This window comes from Balaenoptera acutorostrata, chromosome 8 (genome assembly GCF_949987535.1).
Source record: "Balaenoptera acutorostrata chromosome 8, mBalAcu1.1, whole genome shotgun sequence".
In the NCBI taxonomy this organism is placed as follows: Eukaryota; Metazoa; Chordata; class Mammalia; order Artiodactyla; family Balaenopteridae; genus Balaenoptera; species Balaenoptera acutorostrata.
The window spans coordinates 60,251,065-60,265,434 of NC_080071.1; the positions used below are offsets into that span (position 1 = coordinate 60,251,065).

The following is a 14,370-nucleotide window of genomic DNA, read 5'->3' on the forward strand; positions in this document are numbered from 1 at the left end:
ATTCGGGAATAAACTCAGAAGTTTTCATTAATTTATTTATTTCAAAAAAAAAGATTGTTTATTGAGGAATCAAATCGATATGATTCCTGCTCTCATGGGGCTTACACTCTAACTGAAGTTAAATATAGCAAGAAACTCAAGATCTGTTAAAAGAGGTTTTAGATGTTCAGAGCACTGTTTGAATAAGTGGTATGTGGTGGGATTAGGGTAAGGAGGATGACTGAAGTTTAAGTAACTCTATGGGACACAGACCTAAACTTAATTTCCTTAGGGTTCATCTCATACAATAAATCTGGAAGGGCAACTGTTAGAAGGAAGGCTACAATAAATAAATAAGAGTATTAAGGTAGATACAGATATGCAAATGAAGGCCTAAATCAATAATTAAGTTCAATTAACAAGGACAAACCATGTTATCTCTTCTCAAGATGCTTTACACCATTAGAAACCATATTACTCTCAGGACCATCTAATCTTAAGTTTCTTTCTCAGTTCCTTACCCCAGAAAAAACTCCATATGGCTGGGAGAAGTAGAGATGAGCAGCAGGGCCAGATCTATTCCGAAGTTCCTTTATTTCTTCTTGGGATTCATGTAACATTCCCAGACACTCCATATTCCTGTCTTGTAACTCATGCAGCTGAAAGACAGGATGGCAATTAGTGTTCCTTATTATATTCTCAAAAATGACAATGGGGAAAAAATCCCATTGGAATAAGTTTAAATTTTATCCAGAGGACTAATTTTACGAATTTAAATTTAATACAAAGACTCTGAAACAGACTAAGCAAGGAAAGTATATATATTTCAAGCTGCCAGATTTAGGGGTGTCTTGGTCAGAATTATATACATGCCTGATTTCCTAAAAATGTGAAATGTAGCTGAGACAACCATAACTGTCAATTCAATATTTAATGCTTCCTATCCTTAAAAAAAAAAACTTATAGAGGAAGTATAATAGCTATGGTCAAGTTAGTTTAGTGGAATATTAGATATGTATATTTTTAAACATAATGAACATGAATGAACTCTGAAGTCTGTAAATGACAAGATCAAGTCTACAAAGTATTTAATAAGATGTCAGGGTGCTCAATCATCCTAAACAAGTAGTTTCTTCTCCCTTGTTTCAAAATTTTTTTTATAGTTAGATACACAAGCATGTTAAAAGAGTACATAATTTTCAGAGAACATTTTAACTTCAAAAATCTCTTCAAGTGTGTTATGTGGACTAGATCACCAGCATCACTAGGGCTAGGGGTGCTTATTAAAAAATGCAGATTATCTTATTTTAAAAACTGTTGGGTTAGTTAATATAGACCTGTAAAAGGGTCATATATTCCTAAAGAATCTTATAAACTCAAGGTTTTCCTATTAATCAAGAAGGATGTTGTCACGTTACTATTATTTTAGAGATAGAATCTTTAAAAAGCTTTACTTCTTAGATCTCATAATTTTCAGCTTAATCTTCTGTTGTTGTTTTAAATCTGGTTATCACCTTTAGTCATTCTTATTCACAAAGAAGAAAGGAACTATTCACTCCTCCCCTCCCATATAACACAACATAAAGGAAGGTTTCATTACCTCCATTGTCAGTTGTCTTTGGGCATCTTTGGAAGCTTGGAGGTGAAGTCTCAGTTCTTCCTTCTCAATCACTTGCTAACAACATATTAAAAGAGACATGTGAAGCCTTCCCATATAAAATACAGGTTACTCTCTTTTTAAGACATCTTAAGAATGTATTTCAGGGATATAGTCCAGAGGACTATCAAAAGCCAACCTTTCAAAAGCCAAATAAGTGTAAAAAAATGGGCAGAATACAAAATCCATCAAGGTGTTCAGAGGACAATGAGCATGAGTCAGTAGTTCACATCACAACTTTCTGAGGAAAATCAAACTCCATTTTATGGAAAGAAATAGTGATTTGAAAGTAGTTATTCATGATATTTCATGACAGAAGACTAAAACAGCAATCAGACTAAAGCAATGTAAAAGGGTGGGGACCATGTTTATTTTGCTTAATGTATCTAGCACTTAGCAGAGTGCATAGTACTAGGTCAGTGCTTAACAAACATCTGCTGAATGAATGAACCTACTTCTTTAAGTTTGTGCTGAAGATCTACAATCTGAGACAAGAGAGAGGAAATCTCTTCTTGGTAACGAATCAGTTCATCGCTCTTCCCAGACAATTCTTCAGTCATTCTGGACATCTGAGCATTTGTTTCACCTGGAAAACAAAATAAAAAACTTAAAATTAATATAAATGTAGGGCAGAGGTTGGTAAACTATGGCCTGTGGGCCAAATCCTGTTTTGTAACAAGCACTGGACTATCACGAATTGATTTTTCTCTAACATAAATTTAAAATAATAAACCTGGATAACCCAATAGAGAAAATTAAAGGTTCTTCTGAAATAGACTAATGCTGGGAATTTAATAGGAGGCACTGAAGCTAAAAAGAGATAACTTGTAAAGGCAAGCAAGCTAAAGATTCTGCCTCAATCTTTTCCTTTATGAAGGACAAGAAGGTTGAAAAGAGATAGGTGAATTATATATCTTTGCAAGGGCCAAGACATTTTATGTCTTTGAAAACTCTTCAGGAATGTAAATAAGATCCCAAAAGAAATGAAAATCAAACTTAACAAATCTAACAAACGAATATTTCCAGAATGGAACAGTCACAATCTGTAAAAGCTACTGAGATGCTTCTGTAGGAGAGACTTTCTGGGATACCCAGCAAACTGAGTAGGGCCTCTAAAGCAATTCTTACAATGCAGCATTCTTGCATGTTTTAGAATTCCATTGGGGAAATAAATCTTTGTTTCATATAAAAATTTTGACATCTAAACACAAGTGGCAAAGCTATTTCTAAGTGTTATATAAAACTATTTTTAAATCGATGGAAAGTCTATAGCAATTCAAAGGATGGCAATAAGGAGACAGGAGACCAGAATCCAGGCTCTTAGGTAAATCATTGCTCTTTGTTTTTAAAGTGTAGAAGGTGGGTAATGATAGTGTTGATGGAGAAGATTCAATTTACATTCCTCTGGTTTGCTAATATTCTGTGCAAGGTACCACATTCTGAAGCCCACAGCTCAAATGATCTGATATGTTGTTATCATACCTTCTCTTTCAACATAAAAGGCTATATATCAATATTTATAAAGAGATTAAAATTTTTTCTCTAGTAAAGCTGATCTTTTTCCAACTGATTTATTTTAAAAAAATTTTAGCTAACAATACATGAAAGTAAAATATATTCCTTTATAGAGACAGAGCTGGCATTTAACAAATACTCATTGAATGTTACATTTTACACCATCATTTAAGCCCCAGTTTTGCTATTAATCAGTTTTCTGACTTTGGCAAATCATATTCTCTGTAGGGCTATTTCCTCATCAACAAAATAAGAGCTTTGGTTACTTTCATTTTAACATGCTATAATGGGTAGAAATATAGGTCTTTATTTAACGATGATGACAATTTGAAACAAAGATATTTCTTAAAAGTACATATGGTACTTTATTTAGAGTTGTGGGCTCAATGTGATATTCCAAGATTTTCAGCAATTATTTAAAATTGTTTCTTGAGATGCTTCTATTGAAACCATTGATCTAATTTCTGAGTTAGTGATATCCTACCAAAGAATTGCCCAAAGGCTATAAAACAGAATACATTAACACTTACGAAGTTCTTTAACACAATCACTGACAAGCTGTTGTTCCTTCTCTTCATAGGTAATCGTTTCTGTCTTTATGTGACAAGCCTTCAAGAAAGAAAAAAAAAATCAGTATGTGATAATATCGTCTAATGATTTTATAGTATTAACTAAAAAAATCTTTACTACTTATTTAAAGATAAAAGTTCATCACTTACAAAGGAAAACAAAAACTCATAAAGCTTTATCTATCATAAAATAAAGACCATGGAAAAGGACATGACAAACATCTCCCCCTTATTCCTCTCAGGGCCTTTGCACATGTCTACTCATCCTCACCCCAACCCCTCCCCTCCACTACATATATCTCTGATAGGCTAACCCTTAGCCTCAGCTAAAATGTCACATGTTTAAGTAGGACTTCTTTGACCCATTCCCCAACCCCCCATTATATAAGCTCATGAAACACTGTAGTTTTCCAATATAGTTCTTAACGTAGTTGTAATTATTTAGTTATTTGTGTAAACTCCACAAGCTATATATTCTATGCTGTGGCTTTCTCTATTTCACCTGTCAGCTTGCTATTATCCACTTTTCAGTGGGATCTAAGTAACAATGGAAGGCAAACACCTGTGCCTTGGTTGTCACCCACCCCCCCCACTGGAATGTCAATAGCAAATCCTTAGTTATGCCATATTTCACCTCAATACTATCTGGACCTAAACCTTATAGCCTTTAAGGTAAAGGAGAGTGAGAATTAAGTTGACTGTACCTTGGATCGAAGAACCATATTCTCTTCTTCCAGTTCCTTGAGCTTTTCTTGCAGCATGTCCAACTGCAGCAAACCTTGAGATAAGCTAAAGGACTCGTTGAAGCGAAGAGGTGTAGAGCAGCTGGAATCAGTTTCACTCTCTTCAGAAGCAATGGAGACAATTCGAAGTAACTCATCTTTCTTGGACAGCTCATGCTGCAGTTGATTAACCTGTACATCAAAAGGGCTTGATTTACAAGATAGTCTTTATTTTGCACTATTTACAAGTAATATAGCTTCTAATTCACGGAGCAATTGTTTCTCACCATACAACAAAGTCATAAAATCAGCTGTTAGGTTTTACTGACTAAAATAACAAGGGCTACAAAGAGAGTAACAAACTTCAGATACTTCCTAAGCTATAATTTTAGAGCATTAACTCAACAAATACATCTTTTTCTATACTAGGTAAAAAGAAAAGCCAATTTCCATATACTATATAATAGGAATATAGGAGGAAAATTTCACATAAGATGATACATTCACAGTTCAAAACAAAACAAAATGGAAGAAACTTCAAAGTATCAGAATAGAACCTTACTTCAAATTCTCATCCTATTGACATGTATACACTGATGTGTATAAAATTGATGACTAATAAGAACCTGCAGTATAAAAAAACAAACAAACAAAACAACTAATACTAAACTTTCATTGGGTTATTTGTATGGAAATATGTTAATATAAATGTTTCAGACATTACATGAAATTTCTAAAAATCTCATATGTTCTGGTATAATGTTATAAGTCATAATCCTAGTTATTACTTTAAAATGTATATCTCAGAAATAACTAATTTTCTTGTCAACTGCATTATTATGAACTTTCATCAAATCTTTAACTGTGGTCATTTTTAAGTCTTTTGTCATGTACAGACAGTTCTGGGTGTACTCTGATGCTTTTGCAAATATGTTCCTATAAAAGGGTTTCATCTTCAAGAAATTCATGGAAAAGACTCTGACAAGTACAGGTTTCTGGTAACTGACTGTACTGCTGAACTGAATGAATAAGCATTTTCAGAACTCTAATGAAAAACTGATGAACTCATAAAAGTGCTAACAAAAGATCAAGATGAAAAAAAAAATTAATTACATGGGACTGAGTGAACTGATGAGGATGAGTATAATTTTTGTGACTTTCTGTTTGAATTAAAAAAGAAAAAATCCAAAAAAAAAAAAAATCCCACAAGGACTCAGAGGCAAAGAATATACAAATCAATTTTCACTGCAAAGTAAAGGAGCTGCTACAGTGGAGGATTACTGGACTGAATGTCAATATTATGACATAGTATGAGTGTGTTTCATGTTTGGTAATTGCAATCATTGTTGCTTTTGTTGTGGTCATCCATGTACAATGCTTGGTGTCAGTCTATTTATCTCTTGTAAAAATAAAATACAGTGCGTGTGTGTGAAAAAAAAAAAAAAAAGAAGAGAACCGGGGTGTCCCTGAGGAAGTTCTGCCTATTGACTGGAGCATCAGCCTGCCCTTCCTGAAGATCTACCCTGTGGATTTCAGACTTGCCATCTTCCACAGTTGTATATGCAGATTCTGTGCATTAAATCTCTTAATATATGTCAAAAAAAAAAAATTCTCATCCTAAAGGTTTGTATTTTTAAGCTGCATAACTCTACATGACTTCCCAACTTTAGTTCTAGGGAATAAGTACTTTCAACACAAAGGCTTGAATGTTATTAAACATGATGATTTATAAAATATAAATGAAACCAGATAATAACAAATTATAGAAGATTTAAAATGTAACTATTCAAATTAATAATAAATCAGTTCTCACTAAAAATATTTATTGCTATGGGATAAATATATTTTCAAAAATTTCTTTTCCTTTTCTTTTCTCCTTTTGTTTGGGTTTCTGAATCAAGATACTTCCTTTGGGTATCTATTATTTGGGGGTACACTTTTAAAAAATAAATTTAAGATAAGATCACACAAAAAGTCTACAGAAAGGAGTAAGGATAAAGTGTTAGAATCTAAGCAGGATGCCACAAGTACTGTAGGTACTGAATACAGGCTTTTATATTGACTAAGGTAGAGTCACATGAGTACTCCTCTGTACAATAACACTTCATTTCTCTACTGGTTAGTTCAATGGATACTATTGTCATCACTTCAGGGACACCCAGGAAAATAAATTCTCCATTTCCCAAGACCTAATTGCTTCATGCTGCAAATACTTGATCCAAGACTTACTTGATCAAAGGCTTGTCCCAATTGCTCCTCGAGGGCTTCATTGTGCTCAGACAAGGCGTGGTTCCGCTTTAAGAGAGCTTGTCCAATTCGAGCAGCTAGCTCCAGATCACGATCCCTCTGTTAAAATGCCAAATACATCTTTTCTTCGAGTACAAATAAAATTAAGTGGTAGTTTAAAATTCTGCAGTCATTTTTGCTAAACTCAAAAGCAATGTCCTAGAAAGCATCAAGATCCATTTTAATGCCCAGATATACAAATGAATACAGCGCCTGACACACAAATGGTGTTTAATATACGTTAGTCAAATGGATGACCATCATAGTTATAAATGCAAGAGGGCATTTCTTGATAACAAGTGAGATTTATTGATCACCCCATTAATTAGGATCCAGCAACCCAACCTTTCAACTTATGACTTTATGGACTTACAAAATCAATACAGTCTTTAAAAATGAGGACAGGGCCTGACACATAGTAAAAGCCAAATAAATATTTGTTGAATGCATTTGTCTATTAAGCATGGTAATGATACAGTAGGCATGTTGAATACCGTTCCAATTAGGGCAAAGCTTATATGCATTCAGAGCCAGAGGCTTAGAGGAAAGCATAATCAAGAGCCTTATTGTCAACTGGTATAAGAATCATGATGTGAAATAAAATAGGGGATATAATAGACTGGACATTTTGAGGCTATGGCGTTCTTCTTAGAGTGTAGAGAAGAAGGGAGTCTGAAGAAATTGGTGGTAATGATGCAGGGAAGCCTACAGAAAAGTCAAGCAAGGCAAGAGTTACTCTTTCTGGGTAGATGGTGATACTTAGCAAGGCATAGGAATCTTCGATGTGGTGGTGGTGAGGATTGTATTCTGTAGGGTGGAAAACTATCAATATACATCTGAGTGCCTTATAGTATATGAGTATGGGTTCCACTTACATTAATCACTGTAAATAAAATTATGCTTCTATTTTTTTGGTCCACAGCAACATGAAAACAGGTGGATGGATTATCTCCAAATTTTCAAGGCCCACTTACCTCATTTTCAATATAGGCTAAGTGGCATACACAAAATCATTCTGGGGAGCTGCTGGGGGTGAGGGGGGCATGTGGGGAGAAGGGTATTTCAAAGAGAAAGACTGAAATTTCCATCAGATCAACTGAAATTGAAGCAAAGGGAGAGACCTCTTAAGACTGCCACTTTGAAGAGATATACTATACATACTAAAAATGTCATGGACAAAGTGAGCTCAAATAATAGCCTGAATAAAAGTAGAAAAGGGAAGATGCTTCAAACTATTGGTGTTGATTTGCAATGGAGCTGCTTCTTGAATGGGCAACTCTGTTTCAGGGTGAGTGACACCAAGGATTTATTAAAAAAAAATTTTTTTTTAAAGATTGCTTTTCTAGGACAGAGAAGCCAGCCAGCACCATTATAACACAACAAAAAATTAAGCCCTCTACAATTTCATAACAATAAACTTCAGGAGCCATTCTACTTTGGAATGCCAGTTGGTATACCAGTTGTTCTATCTGTAACAACGTCATACAGAACAACCTTGAGCAAAGACATTATCATTTTTCATTGATATGCAAATTTGATAGATTCTAAATGATCTTCTAGCTTTTTGTACTGGAGAAAAAAGACATATTCCTACCTCTGCCAGGAGATGTGTAACCATGTCGATGTCATTGTAAGTTCTGGTCATCTGCTCCACCCTGTCTGTGCCTAGAACTAAGAGAGTTAAAAACAACAGTTTATAGGATATAGAAATAATACAAAGTTTTAAACAGTCATAAGAATTGAAAGAGAACAACACAACAAACAACCCGAGCTTTTACAAAAAGCCATTCAGAATAAAAAAATAGGTAAAAAAAGAAAAGGGAAAGAAATATTTCATGTGTTAGACACTCAGGAAATAGACCAATTACTACAAACAAAATGTACATCATACAATAAATTAAGAAAGTATCAAATGATCACAAGGCAGCTACCTCCTGACTGTCTCCTCTTCCCTTGGTGAGACTGGAACTTTGGGGACTTCCCTGGTAACGCAGTGGTTAAGAATCAGCCTGTCAATGCAGGGGACATGGGTTCAAGCTCTGGTCCAGGAAGAGCCCACATGCCGCAGAGCAACTAAGCCTGTGCGCCACAACTACTAAAGCCCATGCGCCTAGAGCCCATGCTCTGCAACGAGAAGCCACCGCAATAAGCCTGTGTACAATGAAGAGTAGCCCCCGCTCGCCACAACTAGAGGAAGCCTGCGTGCAGCAACGAAGACCCAATGCAGCCAAAAATAAATAAATAAATAAATTAATTAAAAAAATAAGATTGGAACTTTGGTTCACTCACACTAGAGAATGTGGGCCTGGGGAATGAATTGAATCACCAATTGTTTTACATCCTAATCTAAATTAAAGTTATTGAGGGGCGAGTTCACGAGGAGTTATGTATAAAGGAATTTAATTAGAATTCTGCTGTGATTATCTTGAACATCTATGATCACCTGTCATGTGAGCTAATATTGATAAACAAGGAATAGGACTTGTAGGACTTCTTATAATTCTATTATGAACCGTAACACTTTTTAGCTTAATTAAAACCCCTTTTTCTTTATGATAAGCTTCACCATATGTAGGTCTTTGCTATAAACTAAACTGTATACTATAGTATTCCTTGCATAACTCAAACCCATTATTTCTGGCACTCCATAAATTCAGGAACTGCACTTGACTAATTTAGCTCCAAAGAAAAGAACAGATATGATCCTAATGATTCCACAATCACAATAAGCAATACCTTTTTAAGCTAATGATGCATAATAAAATAGGGATCTTTTGACTTTGGAGTGCATTACATGAAACAGACTTGTGTTTGACTTAGACTGATTTTAAGATTAGTTTGCCTTGAAGTGTGAAAAATCAGAGGTTTGAAGCAGAAAAGCTGAATTCACATATTTGAGTGAGCTTGAACAAGTCACTTACCCCTTCTGAGATTCAGATTCCACATTTATAATATGAAGATGATAACCTCTCACAAGGTCATTAGGAGGTTCAAATATGATAATCTACTAAGTAGTATTTAGTAAACTGCTAAGTATCATATAACTATTTATAGCTATACTCTTTAAACACAACTGGTATGTATGAAACAGCCCTGATTTAAAATTCTCTGTAAATAATGCACTGAGTTGGCAGCAGAAACTATGATTTAAGTCATCTATACTTCTTTAGTCCCATCTTAACACTTAAGGTTGTTCAAAAGACACCATTAGATAGATTTTACTTTAATCTGAGCTTTTAATTTTTCTTCTTAGCACCACTGCTTAAAATGAAACTGGGAATTGGGACTTGCCTGGTGGCGCAGTGGTTAAGAATCTGCCTTCCAATGCAGGGGATGCAGGTTCGATCCCTGGTCAGGGAACTAGATCCCATGTGCATGAGCAACTAAGGAGCCCGCTGGCCACAACTAAGGAGCACATGTGACACAACTAAGGAGCACATGTGCTGCAACTAAGGAGCCCGTGAGCCGCAACTAAGGAGCCTGCCTGCTGCAACTAAGACCCGGCGCGACCAAAAAAAATAAAATAAATAAAAAATAAATAAATATAAAAAAATAAAAATTAAAAATATGAAACTAGGAATTACCCAGAGCTTAATTATTAATGATAGTCTCACTTCTAGCTAAAAGTAAAACAAAGTGCTGGGCTGATAGTGTTAGGAGATAGCTGAAAAAGTTTTAAATTGAAAATAAGAAAACTAAAAACAACAACAACAAAAACAAACACACTAGAGAGAAACATTTTTACTCCAAAAGAATTTTTATTTACAAGTAGAGGATTTTTATTTATAAGTATAAATTAAACTATAATTTAACTCAGGGATAAGGGAAATAGGCTTTTGGGCCAGGAATCTTCACAATTTAACTTGGTAGCATAGAAGGAACAAAGGATTAAAAATTAAGGCAGATACTAACAGTGTGTGGTCTCTTCTACTGCTCGTCTCAATAATACACAGGAAAAAAATCAAGTCTATATATCTACACTCTAAACTACAGAAAACTAGCCAATTGTTGCAAAAACAAATGTAATGCAGGGCAGTGGGTCTCAACTCCAGTTTCTAATTTAATGCATTTGGAGGAAGTCCAGGGCACAGGTAGTATGTAAAATATGCCAGATGTTCTGATGTGAAGCTAGGGATGAAAACTACTGATCCAGGGTTAACACTCAAAGCAAGAACCAGCAACCCTGGAGACTCAGTTAAAAAGTTTTTATACAACTAATTTAAAAAGTAAACGAGGGCTTCCCTGGTGGCGCAGTGGTTGAGAGTCTGCCTGCCAATGCATGGGACACGGGTTCGAGCCCTGGTCTGGGAAGATCCCACGTGCCGCGGCACGGCTGGGCCCATGAGCCACAATTACTGAGCCTGCACGTCTGGAGCCTGTGCTCCGCAACAAGAGAGGCCACGACAGTGAGAGGCCCGCGCACCGCGATGAAGAGTGGCCCCCGCTTGCCGCAACTGGAGGAAGCCCTCGCGCAGAAACTAAGACCCAACACAGCCATAAATAAATATTTAAAAAAATAAAAAATAAAAAGTAAATGACATGGCTTATATTATACAACTGACAAGAAAGAGTTGAAGATGAAGTGGCAAATTTAATCTGAAGTCAAACCAGTAAATTAAGGATGTAATAAAACGCTGTGAGGTACCAGTCACACATGATGAAAGAGATGTTTTAGTGAGGAGAAACTAAAATATATTTCCCATAAATGCTTACCATCTGTCATAGTCTGACAATTTAAAGCTGAACCTTAAGAAGTTACCTAGTTTAATGATCTCATTTTCTTATATGAGGAACCTTGACTAAGAGGAATTATGTGACATGTCCAAGACGGCAAAGCAAACTATTAGTGGCAAAGCCAAGATAATAATAATGAGGTGATAACAACTCCTGTCTCACAAGGTCATAAGAAAAAACTTGGGTCTGCTCATTCTCAGTGATGGGAATGGGCTCTTTGTACCATGTTGCTGTTTCTACCACAGTCCCACCAAGATCAAAAGGCTTTTATCTTTTGAAATATTAGACTATTTATCTGTGAACACAAGTTATAAAACAACATAGGTACCATTTTTGTTTTTAACGTATTGGTATATCTATACATGTCTATACACAAGAGAGGCTGGAAGGCTATAAATCAAAATGTTAATAGTGGTTATCTCTGAGTAGGGGTTATGGTTGATCTGTTGTTTTCTGTTCAGTTTTTTGCTAATTTTCCATGAAGAACAAATGTTATCTTTGCAATCAAAAAGTAGCAGCTCTTGTTAAGAGGTTTCAAAAAGGAAAAATGAATTTTCAAATGCTTAAATATTTATTATGGCAAAGAAGTTAGATAATGCAACCCGAATTCTCCAATTCTTATGTTTTAAGTGAAACAGTCTATAGACCACCAAGCCCCAAAGGCTGGGCCACCTCAACTGCACCGAGTTGCTCAATTGATAGAGGAACACAAAGCATAGAGGAACACAAAGGATTCCTCTCTGCAGCCTAATCAGTTCTGTCTTCTCTTCTTTAACACAATATTCCTGATAAAGACAGGCTGCTTGGGATGATTCCAAAAGTACTCAGGGCAAAGCTCTTAAGTATTCTCTTGGTATTTAGGCATTGTGATTAAATGCTTCCAAAGCGATAGACTATTTCTTCACTGTAATTCTGTAACCAAGAATTCAGGGCCAAGCAGGCTGACTTTATTGTAATTCTATCAAATCCTATTTTCCCTTCAGTTCTCAGAGGTTAAAATAAAATATGTTAAATGGTACAGAAATTACCAATGCTCCTTGCTTGTTTCCAGACATGAACTTTCTAACTCTCTAAGAACAAATTATATATCAGGGAGAAAATAAACATTTGTACAGAACATTTTTGGTTTCTGAAGGTTGTTAGTTAATGTTCAACATTTTTGTTTAATATTTGGAGAATCTAATATTCCTGAAAAAACATGGGGAGATATATATAAGCACTTCACTAATTCTTACTCTATGTTATATCTGCATAATTTCACATCAACCATCCCCCAATCATTTTCAGGATGGAAAATGCCAATGTTAATCCATTTTGACATCCCTGTTATTTATATGAGATGGTTCTTGAATAGTTCTTTCATATGTCCTTTTTCAAGGTCTAGAGTTTTTACCACAATTACCTAATTTTTAAAAGATTTCTAATCTTTCATCACTCTCCAAACCTCCCACACCAAAAAACAAAAGCAAAACAACAAAAAACAAAAAAGAAACACAGTTCACATGGCAGAGTAAAAGCTAGAATAGCTCCTAATAACTACAGACAGGTCTTGAGGTTTTAACCCCAAAGAAGTGGTTCCTGCTACTATAATACAGAGAACATTTCTCCAATACAAAAAACTGCCTTCAAAAGAACTGAGGCAGAACAAAAAGGAGGCTGGTCATATATACCGTCTAGGACAGCCTTTCTCAACAGGGTTCCAGGGGAGAATTAAGCCCCATAGATAATGCTTTGAGTGACAATGTTCTCAATTCTCCGACAAATAATACCTACCTAGTACATAATGTAGAGGTGATAAGGTAATTCATTCTACAATAGATGTCTTAGGGCATATGGCTTAATTCTTCTGTGGAACTGGTTGTGAGGAATTATAAATCTGCTAACCTCTACAACTTGACTTATGGTTAATGCTTCCTGAACATTATCTGTTGTATTTCCTTTCTTGCCAGTACAGGTTAATGATTTTCAAGGGCAGAGTTGGGGAAAAGTATAACTACCAACCAGAAGTAATAATTTCTACAATCTATTTCTCGGCAAAATTCTACACCCTCCCTAATTCCTTAAATTCTCCAATTAATGTCACTATGAAATGGCCATATGGCTTTGGTGACAAAGCTTTAGATCAGTGGTTCTCAAATCTGAGTGTGCACCAGTACCATCAGGAGGACTTGTTAAAACAGACGGGCCCCACCCCCAGAGTTTCTGAATCAGTAGATCTGGGATGGTAGCACAAGGATCTGTGTTTCTTACAAGTACCAAGTGATACTGATGCCTTAATTACAACTTATATAACCACCCACCTTTTTCTTATGCATTAGGAAGTGGTACAGGTGATCCCTTACTCCCAAATAAAAAATACCCTGAAAGGCAGATCGGGTTTCTATTTTTAGCCTTCACACGAACAAATGGTACTTTCTGTCACAGTGTGATCTGATCGCACTGCTTGCCCCATGTCACTGTGGGGCTCTCTCTTAATAAAATTAAGAAAACCCTGCACGCAAAACATTCTTTGAGTATCTTAAACTTTGTGTGTGTAAGGCAGGGACTAGGAGGGAATTACTTTTTTGGACCCACCCATTGTTTACTTTGAAAATAAAACACTTGAGAGCAATCTCTTTCTGGTTTGGTAGGGGCTTCAAAGAACCACCAGTGTCCTTTTATTCATGTGAGATAGGTTCCCATCCCAAAACCTTGCCATGTTTCCTTCCAAATTTCTTTATTTTCTTCTCATGGCTCTTTCAATTTCTTTGTGTTATGTAAGAGAGAAAGTGCCTCTGCCTGTGCCACCTCTTTTTATTAGCTGTTATAATTCATTTTAATGAGCATGAGTATCTACTGGCATGTGAGGTAAGTCAGGATAAGAAGGGGCTGCAACAGCACCAGGGAGCTGAACCCTAGGATGGCTTGC

The 14,370-nt window shown here is 35.7% G+C and overlaps 1 protein-coding gene across 3 annotated transcripts in view; it reads right to left on the reverse strand.

The window, feature by feature from the left end:
- Positions 1-14,370, reverse strand: part of TRAK2 (trafficking kinesin protein 2) — a 66,400-nt gene that overhangs the window by 16,717 nt on the left and 35,313 nt on the right. For 2 of the 3 annotated variants that reach the window (XM_007190526.2, XM_057551179.1), the window contains 7 exons: positions 8,323-8,399; positions 6,672-6,788; positions 4,425-4,634; positions 3,682-3,760; positions 2,092-2,222; positions 1,580-1,654; positions 501-638 (listed from right to left, as the gene is read on the reverse strand). In XM_007190526.2, the coding sequence (XP_007190588.1) occupies positions 501-638; positions 1,580-1,654; positions 2,092-2,222; positions 3,682-3,760; positions 4,425-4,634; positions 6,672-6,788; positions 8,323-8,399 (827 nt within the window). Of the gene's footprint in view, positions 1-500; positions 639-1,579; positions 1,655-2,091; positions 2,223-3,681; positions 3,761-4,424; positions 4,635-6,671; positions 6,789-8,322; positions 8,400-8,659; positions 8,738-14,370 lie in introns of all 3 variants that reach the window. The other variant, XM_057551180.1, reaches the window with a different exon arrangement.